Here is a 14631-nt window from a genome sequence, read left to right as displayed (position 1 = left end):
TCGTTTTCCCGGAATAGCGCAGCCGACTACAGTATTGATTCTGTCAAAATGACGGATGTGAACGAAGCCTAATAGAAAACTGGGCCTTAATATTATATAAACATTATTTTTTTGCCAAAAATCATGAACGAGCTAGCGATTGAAAAATAGTAATTTTTTTTAACTATATTGAAAATATTAATGCAACAATTGGTTTCTTGAGCTTATTTTTTTTTTTTTTTTACACTTTACAACAATTAGGTTAAATATAAAGAGAAGTATGAAAAAGAAAAAGGTAAAGCAATGCTGGACTTTGAGACCCCAACCTATGTGACAGCTAAAGAGGCACAACACATGCAAAGTGACGTAAGTATTATAGACTTGTGGCTACTACTGTATTTAACATATTTACAGGGAACATATATACCCCACTGGTGTTAAATAATTTGCTTAAAAGGTAAATGTAATTTGAAAAAATTTCTGCAGACCACAAGTTTTGATCGCTGGGGGTCGGGGTGTTGAGACCTCCACCGATTTCTGAAACGCAGGGGCAGCAGCACTCATTAAAGTCAGTTTTGATGTATATAGTAACAAGTTTAATCCTAGATAATATTAATAGCATCAGGTCTAATTATTGAATAAAAGTTGTGAAAAAAATTTCATAGTGAGATGTCAGAAATTTTGATCGGTTGGGGTCTGGGTGCAAAGACCACCACTGTTTGCTGAAATAATGCGGCAGAATCAATCAGTTGAGTATTGTACCTACTCAGCTGTGATCGGCTTTGATCCTCGGAGAGCCAAACATAGCGGTGTACACGCTCATAGACTTTCTATGATCCCGTACACGACTCCTCTCAGCTCTCCATTGTCCACCTATTCTCTTGATTCACTCTCAGAATCTCCACTTCATTAAGTGCTATGAAGAAGCTTCTAGTGCGCTGAATCATACTGTCTGGCCTGCACAAGAGCAGGAATCACTCCGTCATCCGTATATAAGAGGGTTCATATGGTGGGACTGAGCTAGTAAACATGTGTGACCACCGGCATTGGACAGCATAGGTGGACATTCTGAGAGGGAATCAAAAGAACACCAGGGGGCGCCAAAACATGTATGTAACAGCAATATCTAGAGACAGGAGCATTTTTTTCAAAATTATTTCAATTGAAAAATTCTTATGTTTTGCGTGTTTGAACTGGGAAATATTATATTTATTAGGGGGACAACTCCTTTTAATTTTCCTTAAATATCTTTAAAAAAATATTAAACAAAAAAATTATTTTTTTACTTTTTATTGTTTTTGTTGTTTTTTCCCCAGGTTTTAATTTTGGATGTTAATGCAACGTTTAAAATTATTTAATTTTTTTATTTTTTACAAATTTGATTTTATTTCTGAATATCTTTGTTTTTTTTCTGTCATGGTGGTCTGCTTTTAGTTTTTAAATAAAATGTATTTTGTTTATTATTACATTTTCCTTCTCAAATATATTTAAATATATTTGTAGTGTTAAAGACACAGTTGGGTCCATGTTCGTTTAAGCCGTCGCTGTATATGAACTGATATGTTAGTCACTCAAGCCTAGAAGCTTGAAGTTGTTTTTATGTTAAATGGAAAACTTATACAAGCTGAAATATGCAGGTATAAGAAATATAATTGTACTGGTCCATTCAGATTTCATTTAATGTAGTCTATGTATTTCCTTTAAACACGAAAAAAAAAATAGCCACTTCAACAATATTTGAATGGTATGTTCACATTTGAACACCATTTTATATACTATATAGGGATTCCCTTATACAGATTTCGTCTGGCATTTTTTTTATGGCGTTTTTGAAGTATTATAGAGAAGCCTATGGGGGGAAAAAAGCCAGAAAAACGCCACACCCAGAGAATGCTGCGTTTAAAAAAAAAAAATGCCACTGACTACAAAGACGCCAGAAACCAATACACAGTGTATGTAGTGCATTTTATATTTGGCTATAGACTTTAATATAACATCTGACCTCACAAAAAAAACACCAACAAAAACTAGGAAAAGCACAGCAAAATGCTGTGTGTAAAGCCAAGATTAAAAGTTAAGTAACTTATGTATACATTACTTAATGATCCTGAGTTTCATGCTGTATTATACTCCAGAGCTGTATTCACAATTCTGCTAGTTGATATTGTAAACAATCGACAAGCTTGTTGACAGACACACCCCTAGGCTGGCAGCTTAGCTGAGCTTCTATAATGCATTAGAATAGTTTAGTTTTTCATACAGTCGATTCATGTACATTGCCTGGTTGGAAGATACCAGAATGCAATTTACCAGAGCAAGCAGACATTCTGCGCAGATACTAAGACATCAAGGAATGCTGGGAGATTTCAGGTCAGAAGCCTTCAGAATTGTGAATGCAGCTCTGGACTATAATGCATAGCTATATCCCAGGATCTGTACACGATAAGTGAAAAAATGTATTCTCAAAGTTATTCAAAAAGGTGTATTCCCAACTTAAACATATATGGCATATCCATGGGATATGACAAAAATGTCTGACAGATGCGGGCCCCACCTTTGGGACCCACACCTATCTCCAAAACAGGGGTTTACCGACCCCTGTCCCGTCTGATGAGGCTCTCTTTGTATTTCTACGGGCATTACAGAAACAGCCAAGCAGTGGGCTCGGCTGTTTCCGTAACTCCCATAGGAATGAATGGAGAGAGCCAAACACATTTGCGTCAACCTCTCCATATATTCTTTGCCTGGATGCCGCCTCACCAAGTAGGTTGGGTGACCACTATTCTGGATATAGGTGCCGGTTCCAGAGGTGGTATGCCATATGTCATAAATGTTTGAGTTACTTTCCATAAAAAAAAAGCCAGCGCTTTTGAAATAGCATATAAAAATAATTGAATGGAAACAAAATATTTTTACCCTGTATCGGATAGAGCCATTGATCCCAACTATGGTCTTGAGTATAAAAAATGAAATAATAGCATTCTACTCTGTGTCATATTTTTCTTCCTACCTTCATCAGAAAGAATATAAGAAAGACTTGGAAGAATGTATTAAGGGCAGAAACCTTACTGGTTTGGAGGTTACGCCGTCATTGTTACATGTCAGATATGCAACAAAAATAGCAAGCGAGGTAGCATCTCCTCAATCTCTCACTTCTACAATCAATCAGAATAATTCCACTAATAACCACTACATCCCATTTCTTTATGTTGCTGTCTTGTACACAGTATTGCTCGTATGTGTACGCCTGTTGTATGTGCTCATTGTATTTGAGATATTATTTATATAGCAGATTCATACTAAATACCGCTTCAAACCAATTAACGGTTTCCGCTTAATCTTGACATGTAATCTCAGCAATTATTAGATCATTTTCCTATTAAAATAAAACAAATAACTGTTGTACGTAAAGATTTTGTATGTTATAGTGTGTGTTTATAACAGTTGAGTGGTGTAGTGTTTGTTTGGTAGTTTGTATTGTTTTTTTTTTTGTTGTTTGTATGTCGTTTTGGATTTTTTTTTTGAGCAATTTGTGGTTGTGCCTAGAATTTTTTTTTTCTCTGTTAACCCTGTAGAAGGAGTACAGAAAGGACTGGGACGATACTATCAAAGGACGAGGCCTCACTGCATTGGAAGAGACTCCCGAGCTATTAAGAGCCAAAAATGCAACTCAAATATTAAATGCGGTATGAGCATTTTAAGTTATACTGGCTTTGATAATCTTATTAGTTTGAGTTATAACTAACAGAAAACCTCTAAAAAAGGTATCACGACATTAACATAAAGAGGAAAACTGATTCCATTGAGACATGTCAATGACCATTTAGATTCAGTCTATAAACTTGGACCTTTGCCTATTTCTAAAACTATACAGGGCTCAACCCCCCTTTAGGGCCACTCCATTACAAAATCGTTCTTCATTTTTGTTTGAAAGAGATGACAAGTTATGACTACAGCTTTATGACTGAAGCCACACACATACGCACATTTTTGATATGGGACAACTAAATAGACAACTTATGATGTAACTCTATTCTCCTCCCTAAACCGCTGGCCATCGTTGCATGAACTACTCATGTCATGGTCAATAATGGACTTTCATGCAACCAGAAAAAATACTGCTGTGAAAAAAAAATACATGCAGTGGTATTGAGTTGTGTCGAATCTTGAATAATGTCATATTAATACAATGGACCTCTTGACTAACACTTTTTCTTAACGATTTAATAAACACATACCCATTTTTTATTTTACAAAACAGAAAGAATATAAGAAAACATTGGAACTGGAGATCAAAGGAAGGTGTCTATCAACATTGGTCATGGAAACGCCAGACTACATGAGAGCAAAGAACGCAACTGATATCGCAAGCCAGGTACTTGATTGTTTGCACAAACCATATTTCATATAAAGTCTAACTGAGACTAAAAAGCAGTCCTGGTACAAATACCCCACCGGCTACAGCGGCCCATGGCCTACAAGACAAAGAATGGCAGGGCAGGGTGCCATTGGCTCCCTGCTTTGCCATATGTTTAAACTGTATCCACAGCCGAAGAACGCGGATACTGTTGAAAGTGGCGCTCTGTTCTAGCGACGCCACTGTCTGGTGGGTAGCCCACAAAAGAGTGCCAACCTGAGCATCCAACTGGGGATCTGCCCAGTTGGGCAGAATACCAGTCCGGGCCTGAGTATAAGACTAGTGAAGTCAAGCCTTGTATGAACATACAGATGTGTCCTTCCTTACCTCATCTCCAAACCCAACATATCCCGAGATGCATGGCCCGAGATGTTAAACAAACATGTAAAAAATCAAACGGATACCTCAAGATTGTAGTGAATTAGTATCATCACAAATCATATAACAACGCAGTTCATGAAAAGTTAAGGGTGGACACATCTGTAGTGAAACAATGCCAAGCTAAAAGGTAGGACTTTGGGGGAATTTGAATAGTGGCCCATTGAACATTTTCACTCGTAGGCAAATGTGATAACTAATAATAGTAACATATTTTTAGGTTTCATTTAAATTGTATTTATCCTACTATAGGTGAAATACAAGCAATCTGCCCAAATGGATAAGGCCAATTACACATCGGTTGTGGACACACCGGAAATTATCCATGCTCAACAAGTCAAAAATCTTTCTAGCCAGGTGATCATATGGTTCATTCTTCATTAACTGTGGACTTCCTTATGATGCTTTAGTAAAAATAATACTTTGTTGCTGTGCCATCAGGTGGATTGAGTAAGCTTAGGGTCGGAGAGATGACCAGTTGTGATGGGACTACCCATATTACTCAACGAAGGGAAATTTTAAAAACAATACTCATTCTCCATAATGTTACTCCTTAGACTTCTTTTTATCCAGTCTAATTCTTAAGAAAATATGTTGTGTACATGTCAAGTTGACATGGTCATAGGCTTACTATCTATAGGCTAATAATCTATAGACTCTGCATGCCTCAGATTTCATATGGAGGCTTACGGAAACCATAAGAAAAGAATTGTGGTATATTCCATTGCATGCCATATAAGCCTCCTTCATACAGGTTTTTTTGTCTAGTGTTTCAAGCTGCATTTTTGGTGCTTTTTTTTAAAATTTTTTATTTAGAATAGTTTTTGTACATGCATTTTTCTGGTGTTGTTGACATCTTACAGAGACGCCTATTGAAAAAAATGTCAGAAAAAACACCATACCTAGAGCATGCTGACCCCATAAATTCCACAAAAACAGCACAAACCAAAACTCTGTGTATGTAGGCTTTCTTGTATTTTAATACAAACCTTAAAGGGGTTGTCCACTTTCTGAAAACTGATGACCTATCCACCGGATAGGTCATCAGTATATGATCCGTGCGTGTCCATCATCCGGACCCCGCGCCGATCAGCAACTCCGGCTGCCTCGGTGTACCGGTTGTTTGGAACGGGATGCAGTAGTTGGAGCCGGAAGCAGATGGTTCCGACCACTGCATAGCGGCCGTTCGGCAGAACTGCAGCTCTGCTCCTATTCTCTTAAATAGGAGCAGAGCTGCAATACTGCAGCTCGGCCGCTATTCTTTGACCGGAGCAAGCTGCTTCCGGCAACATCGTCCGCCACCTGGAGGCCGGGTGTCGGACACGCACCGATCATCAGTTTTCAGAAAGTGGAAAACCCTTTTGAAGTAACATCTGGCTGCAGCGTTCTTGGGCAAAAACAAAAAGTACCGCATGGCAGTACATGAAGTGGCTTTGGCCCCATGATACAGAACTATAGAGATTCTGTGTGACGTCATACAGGCTCCACCAACACGTCTTTGCCATGTGCATGAGGCATTGTAAAGCACAGTAATGTAATGCACATTGAATGACAATCCTTTTCTTACAAAACCACAATGGCGGTCATGTATGAATATGTTCTTTGTGGTTATATTAACTTTTTTTTTTTTTTTTTTTATTAAAATCTCATACATATTTCTATATAGTTGAAATTTCCTATATGTTACAGGGAGAAAACTTAGAAAGTACAAAACATTTCAATTTTTTTTTATATTTTTTTTTACATTTCTTACTTGGTTATTCCTCAACTCCAACAGAAAAAGTACAAAGAGGATGCAGAAAGAACAATGTCTTGTTATGTACCTGTAGTAGACACCCCAGAAATGCAGAGAGTCCGTGAAAACCAGAAGAACTTCAGTACTGTAAGTCTATTAACGATATTCCATTTCTATAAATTACAATTATTACTTCATTTACCAAAACTAAAAATACTAGAAAAAATTCTCACTTTAAAAAAAAAAAAGGTCACATTCAAATAAAATTCTCAGTAAAATTAATTCACACTATGACAATCTTGGTACCTCACAATTACGGGAAGAACCCAGAAGATGGGTAAGATAGTCATAAGAAAAAACATTGCGTCATGTTCTGTTTCATCTTTTTAATATTATTAAAACATGACATTAATTTCAACTGATACAGTTAAAGGGTTTGTCGGATTTAGAGAACACATTGTAAAGAAAGTACATACAGTAGATGAAGAACATTCACCTGCTATGAGACCATAGAGAGGAGGCCCATTGAGAAGATGGGGCCTATACCAGGTTTGTTGGATCCAGTACCCATTGGGTGGTAGGAACCTAAGAAGGACAATCCTCTACAAAAATGGCATTGTAAACAGAGGATCATTCTGCCCTTCCACTCTATGTAAGGAATGTGAGAATGTGAGAAGGGTATTAGGCAAATAAGCACTGTTATCTTTAGACCCTTAATACAGGTATGCAACATTGTGAACTGGTAAAAGAGGTGGGGCCCCATTTTGAATTCTGCTATAGGACCACTCTATGTACGTCTCTGCCCATTGTAAGAACATGAAGGACCCCCATCTGCTGGAGCAGAAGCCGCTACCAAGAGAGTGTGCCTGGATGACACAAAACATCTGTGCATTACATGGACAGCCAATTGACTTTAATGGACTCCATGTAATGCCCTACCGCCAGGAGAATTCAACCCTTTCTGACAAGTTCCACCACGGATTACAGCTGATCACTGAAGGTCCAAGCCCTGTGAATAGCTTATCATTGGGGTACCCTTCCAACAAAAAATGGATTGTCCAAAGCGTACAAGCACATTAAATTGAGATATATATATATATATCAGTACTCTTCTTACTCGACTTCTCTAGAATATTTATAGAATATTTAATGTTTTCATATATCCTAATACATTAGGACTTGAATTGACACTTCTACCGAAGAAAAACTTATATTTTTATATATAACTCCAACTGTGCCAAAGTCTGTAACACACAAATACCAGTTTTTCAAAAACATTCGTCCAGAATGCCGTCTATCCTCTCGAAATGTGATCACATGTCAACTGCTTGTCTCCCGCCATGTGATACATATATGTTTATTTATTGTTCTGACTTAAATATATTAGTGTCATATATATTGCATTACATTGTGTAATGCAATAACGGTACTTTGTTAAATTATTCGTAAAGTCTGTATCCATGTCCTGATTTTGATCTTGATCATCATAAATTATCTAATTCACTGATTTATCTTCTAGAATTCTAGATTCATTTTAATTTAAACCTTAATACAATGTCTACTCTTTTCTTATAGCTACAGTACCAAGTTGACCTTAAACAAAGTAAAGGAAAAGTCACAGTGGTTAAAGACACGCCAGAAATTCTGCGTGTTAAAGAAAATCAAAAGAATTTCAGCTCGGTATATTATTTTTAGATTCTTTTACAAAAAGTTCTAACAAAAATAATACCATAATATTGTATGAGACAAATACTCTAACCGAGTCCTACATAGAGCAAGCTAACAAGATAACGGCCACTGATCTGATCAGCTCCTGCTTTCTGTGTCCGTATTATTAGATCCCTTTTTTTTAATAGGCTAGATAGATCCAGTTTATTATATTTGTGGGGTCTGATCAAAATTGTACTTTGTCCCGCTTGTATGTTTTTAAATGTGTCCATTTTTTTTAGTCTTGTCTTAGTAAGTCATCTGTTTTATATTACGTGATGTATATTTTCATTTACGCAAATAAAAACTATAAAAAATAAGGTCCAAAAATTTTAAATGACTAGGAAATTTCCGGATTCCAGATTAACTTCAAGATGCAATTCCAAAATAACCGATTAGATGACCAATTTTTTTGATCAATACTAAAACGTATAAATGATAAATTTCCAAATTCTGAAGATTGGAGCTATTAAAAACATCGGCATTTACAAACCATAATCCCCCCCCCCCCCCCAAATGGTTTTGTGGTGTTGTTAACCTGTCACCTTGATTCCGACTATTAAGATTCAGTATAAAGAAGAAATTGGAACAGGAACATCTGTTGGGCACACCCCAGAGATGGAGAGAATTAAGAGAACACAGGACGCCATTAGCACGGTACAAAATTATTAAATTAAAAAATAAATCATTGAAGCCACATAAATGACTTGTCAGAATAACACATTAAAATCCTACATATGATCTAATAAGCACTTGCTGCAAGAGTTTTATACTTCATTATATTAACTTTTTCTAAGCAATTTATTTGAAGTATAAAAAAATCATATAAACCAAAAAATCTTATTACTAATGCTTTTATCTTTCAATTTAGAATCCACTATAACTACAAATAAATTTGCCATAACTATTATATATAACATAGGCATCACTTTAATATATAGAACATAACCAAGACTGTATTACACGTATATAAAAGGCTATGTTCACATGGCAGAATGACTGAAAAATACGAGGCCGAATTCAAAAGAAATCAACCTCTAAATCCAGCCGTTTACTCGAGTATTTTCAAAGCATTTTTCAGTTTTGCGAGCGCATTTGAAGTTTATTTTAAAGACGTATTTTAGTTTGAAGCGTCTTTTTAAGCACCATTTCATTCAGCAGTGTAAAACGATGCTTTGCATAAAGTACACAGCGTATTTCCCATTTCAGTAAATTGGGAAGTTGTTTGCAAACGTATTGCAAGTGTATTTCAACGTGAAATAAGAGCATTTTACGCGCCAAAATATGCCATATGAACAGAGCCGAACATTACTATCCCTGTGTTATTTATAACATTACCATAACTGTATTAAATATAGTGATAAATATTACCATTGCTGGGTATATATACACTGTAAATATATATAACATTACAATAACTACATTATATATACAGGGTGGGCCATTTATATGGATACACCTAAATAAAATGGGAATGGTTGGTGATATTAACTTCCTGTTTGTGGCACATTAGTATATGGGAGGGGGGAAACTTTTCAAGCTGGGTGTTGACCATGGCGGCCATTTTAAAGTCGGCCATTTTGTATCCAACTTTAGTTTTTTCAATGGGAAGAGGGTCATGTGACACATCAAACTTATCGAGAATTTCACAAGAAAAACAATGGTGTGCTTGGTTTTAACGTTACTTTATTCTTTCATGAGTTATTTACAATTTTCTGACCACTTATAAAATGCGTTCAAAGTGCTGCCCATTGTGTTGGATTGTCAATGCAATCCTCTTCTCCCACTCTTCACACACTCTTCACACACTGATAGCAATACCGCAGAAGAAATGCCTCCCGATCTGACCCCCTTAGACTTTTATCTTTCGGGTCATCTGAAGGCAATTGTTTATGCTGTGAAGATACGAGATGTGCAGCAAACTACGGATACTGGAAGCCTGTGCTAGCATTTCTTCTGCGGTGTTGCTATCAGTGTGTGAAGAGTGGGAGAAGAGGGTTGCATTGACAATCCAACACAATGGGCAGCACTTTGAACACATTTTATAAGTGGTCAGAAACTTGTAAATAACTCATGAAAGAATAAAGTAATGTTAAAACCAAGCACACCATTGTTTTTCTTGTGAAATTCTCGATAAGTTTGATGTGTCACATGACCCTCTTCCCATTGAAAAAACTAAAGTTGGATACAAAATGGCCGACTTCAAAATGGCCGCCATGGCCAACACCCAGCTTGAAAAGTTTCCCCCCTCCCATATACTAATGTGCCACAAACAGGAAGTTAATATCACCAACCATTCCCATTTTATTTAGGTGTATCCATATAAATGGCCCACCCTGTAGATATAACACTACAATAACTACATTATAACTATATATAACATTACAATAACTATATAACATTACAATGACTGTATAATTATATATAACATTACAATAACTACATTATAATATTTCAATAACTGTAACTATATATAACATTACAACACCTGTATAACTAATATATATATATAACATTATAGTGACTGTATGATCATTATATAAAGTATTTGTGCTTAAAATAAACACAGCTAATTGTTTGATTACAAATAACTAGTATGTCATTATAACACAACCTTCATTGTAAACTGTATTGTGTATTGTTACATACAATGGTTATTTTTGCCATAATAGTTAATATTGCTTTACATCAAACACTTTTAGTCAAATCTCAAGATATCAATATACCAGCACCCATAATACAGAAGTAAATAGTGACAACTACGACGCCGAATCATGAATGTGCCGAGTGGTTGTCACGTCCCTTCCCCCACATTAACGTGAAGGGAAACGGAGCTTGTGTGTAAAACATGGCCAGGCTAGGTTTACTATGACAAGGGTTGAGGATTTTTTAATTTTGTATTTATACATTAAAGCTGCTTAAGATGAAAGCCATCCACAAATTTATTTTATTAGAAATGTTCTCTAATTTCTTAGATGAGATGATAAGGTCCCAATATTACAGATTTTAGTATATGGCAGATACCAATATTATGGATCCTATTATATGGCAGACACTAATAATATGGATCTTAGTACATGGCAGACAACAAAAAATGTTTTACCTTCGTATCCGGCAGACACCAATGTCATGGATCTCCGTACATCAGACACCGGTATTATAGGTCTTAGTACACAATGTTATGGCCCTCAGTACACGGCAGACACCAATAACACCAATCTTACTACACGGCAAACATTAATATAATGGATCTGAGTATGCAGCAGGCACCAATATTATGGATCTTTATGGGTCTTAATTTCCATTGTCTATATGTATGACATCTGTGTACGATCATACATGCAGTCATGTATGGAAGTGTCCAATGTGCTAAATGTCCATGGTTTTTTGTCTCTCCTTTATGTGTAATCTCATAGATTAAATACAAGGAAACTATTGGGAAAGGAACGCCAATTCCTGATCTGCCAGAAGTCAAACGAGTAAAGGAGACACAGAAGAACATCAGCTCGGTAGTGGCTGATAAGTTTTTTCCCCCTCAGTCATTGTGTTTGACAACGTCCCTCCCTTCTCCCTTTACTAAATGGTCCTTCACTTCCGGCCTAATGTCAGTATCACTCATACGCCTCAATATTAATCCATTACACGATAGAAACGTCTCACCCTGTGTTCAGAATGCAATAGAGCCGAGGTATTATATGATCTTCTTTTAACAATACATTAATTCCATAACTAACGTAGTATCTAGTAGATCTGTCTTCATTGTTTCCTCATTCCTACTGTCGTGTAATAAGGTATATGCTCCATAACTGCATTTTATAACTGATGTCGTTAATACTTTATTGTTGTGAAAATGTGTATTATAAGCTGCAACAATATTAAATGATAAGTTACAGAATATAGATGAATAAAAATCACAAAGATAAATGATAGAAGATTTTGGGTAGATAGGTATCAGATAGACAAATAGCAGATGATAGATAGATATGAGAGTAAATAGATAGATATGGGAAAGATTGATAGATTTTTGATAGATATGAGAGAGGAGATAGATAGATAGATAGATAGATAGATAGATAGATAGATAGATAGATAGATAGATAGATAGATAGATAGATAGATAGATATTAAAGAGGGGATAGATAGATAGATAGATAGATAGATAGATAGATAGATAGATAGATAGATAGATAGATAGATAGATAGATAGATAGATATGAGATAGATAGATAGATAGATAGATAGATAGATAGATAGATAGATAGATAGATAGATAGATAGATAGATAGATAGATAGATAGATAGATAGATAGATAGATAGATAGATATTAAAGAGGGGATAGATAGATAGATAGATAGATAGATAGATAGATAGATAGATAGATAGATAGATAGATAGATAGATAGATAGATAGATAGATAGGTCTGCTTGTTTTCTGTATACAGTTGGTATTTGATAGTGGTGACAGATTCTTTTTTTTTTTTTACCTTAACTGTTTGTAGTCTCTACCGATTTGATTCCGGAAAGTCATGTTGTAAATAGGTAAAAAAAAATCTTCAAATTGAGATATTGACATTATTGAAAATAATGTTAATATGGATAACGGTGTTGTAGCCAATAATGAGCAGACATCAGTACAAGTTGTCTGATTCAGCTGTTTATTACTGTATTATTACTTTACATCAGTCAACCACTATCAGAATATCATGTTAGACAGTTGTAATTGAGTTGAGGGTGTAATCACTACATTGTAGATGAACACCGGCACAAAGTAAGTGTAAGTGTAAGTGTAAGTGCGTGTTTCTCACTTTGACCAGGCAAAACTTTAAAATGCGGGTGTTAATGACTGCTCGAGGGTGGGGCCAGATTTGGTTACTCCCCTGAGTTGGTCAAAGCAGCCCAACATCCTCACATTCCTGATTCCAATAGTTTTTTCACTTTAGAAAATGTGAATCATCCTGTATGTACACAAGCACATTTACATGTTTTTTTATCTTATATTTTTAATGTAAAGATTAAATTTTTTTTCAAAGCCATTTGAGTTTTATATTAGTGGCACTCTAACTGGCAAGACTTTCTGGAACTAGCATGTTATAAATATTGTACAAATGAGATATTCCTTGCCTATTTCCTAAGGTTATATAAGCTTATGTAGGTTTATGTTATGGCCCGAATTCATAAAAGTGACAAGTTTTAAAAAAAAAAATCTTTGGTCAGCAATTTGTATAGGTTAATTTTTTATATTTCTCAAACATAGTAATTTTATAAAATTAGTTTTATTATCTTTTATTATGGTATTGGCCCTTTCCACCGGCCTTCTGAGACATAGAGCCCGGCCTACAGAGGGCCAGCCCAAGAATGGATAGAAATATAATTGGTGATATATGGAGCGTGTGGTTATTTAAGAGCAGAGAGGTAAATGGCAGGGAAAATAAACCTCAGCGCCCTTCCCCAAAAATTACAGGCATTAAGAAAGTGCTGCCCCCTCTGTCTTTGCTAGTTTTTATACATAGGATATTTAATTTGTAGAGAATGGGGATGGAAAAAAATGCTTCAGGATTGCGACGCAAATAAACACCTTTTGCCTTATTAAGGCAAACAATTAGAAATAATAGAAATTTAGTAATTTTATTTTCAAAACATTTTACAAAAAAACCAACTTATACGAAATTGGACTTTAACTTAGTTGAATTGAGTGAATTTCGCATTTGGTTATCGGTGCTATCTTGGCCGCTGTTTTGTGTCTCTAGGTTTTGTACAAGGAAAGCTTGGGGCATGGAACCCCCACTCCTGTGACTCCTGAGATGGAGCGTGTCAAACGCAACCAAGAAAACATTAGCATGGTACTGTCATATGTTGGGAGTTGGTTTAAACCCCGCTCCCCCTTAACAAAAAGTTTCTAAAACAATGACATTGTAACCAATACAGGACTTTTTTATTTTAATTTTAATTTTTTACGTTTCTAGACTGACATTTCTCTTCGAGTGTCTGTTAACATTTACACTCAAACTGTAGAATAATTCTATTAACATTAAATTAAAATTATATTATTTTTGAAGCGTGATAAATAATTTTACCTTTACCTTTTATACCAATATTTAACTATCTTACTAAATAAGTGCCGAATATCACTGATCTGACTGATCTGTAACTTGTCAATCACTGCACAGAAGTCTAAAATATATATATATTTTTTGCCTTATGATTTATAATATTTTTGGGGTACCTTTTTGTACCTTCAGGTTATGTACAAAGAAACCTTGGGAATAGCAACCCCAGTCCCTGTGACTCCAGAGATGGAGCGAGTAAAACGAAATCAAGAAAATATAAGCTCGGTATTTATAAAGCCAAAAAGATTCCTTTAACAGTATTTAAAAATTTTTTGAAACTAAATGCCCTCCCGGCCGATTCTTGTCA

At 35.6% G+C, this 14631-nt stretch overlaps 1 protein-coding gene across 1 annotated transcript in view; it reads left to right on the top strand.

Moving 5' to 3' along the window:
* The window catches only part of NEB (nebulin), a 156666-nt gene that overhangs the window by 133366 nt on the left and 8669 nt on the right, over positions 1 to 14631 (top strand). The window contains exons 125-135 of the mRNA XM_075831032.1: positions 241 to 345; positions 2999 to 3109; positions 3555 to 3665; positions 4241 to 4354; positions 5027 to 5131; positions 6552 to 6656; positions 8085 to 8189; positions 8781 to 8873; positions 11633 to 11725; positions 13965 to 14057; positions 14457 to 14549. Of these exons, the coding sequence (XP_075687147.1) occupies positions 241 to 345; positions 2999 to 3109; positions 3555 to 3665; positions 4241 to 4354; positions 5027 to 5131; positions 6552 to 6656; positions 8085 to 8189; positions 8781 to 8873; positions 11633 to 11725; positions 13965 to 14057; positions 14457 to 14549 (1128 nt within the window). The remainder of the gene's footprint in view (positions 1 to 240; positions 346 to 2998; positions 3110 to 3554; positions 3666 to 4240; positions 4355 to 5026; positions 5132 to 6551; positions 6657 to 8084; positions 8190 to 8780; positions 8874 to 11632; positions 11726 to 13964; positions 14058 to 14456; positions 14550 to 14631) is intronic.

The sequence above is a fragment of the Rhinoderma darwinii genome, chromosome 6 (genome assembly GCF_050947455.1).
Source record: "Rhinoderma darwinii isolate aRhiDar2 chromosome 6, aRhiDar2.hap1, whole genome shotgun sequence".
Classification (NCBI taxonomy): Eukaryota; Metazoa; Chordata; class Amphibia; order Anura; family Rhinodermatidae; genus Rhinoderma; species Rhinoderma darwinii.
The sequence above is the reverse complement of the archived record's forward strand: the minus strand, read 5'-3'. Positions and strand labels throughout refer to the sequence as shown.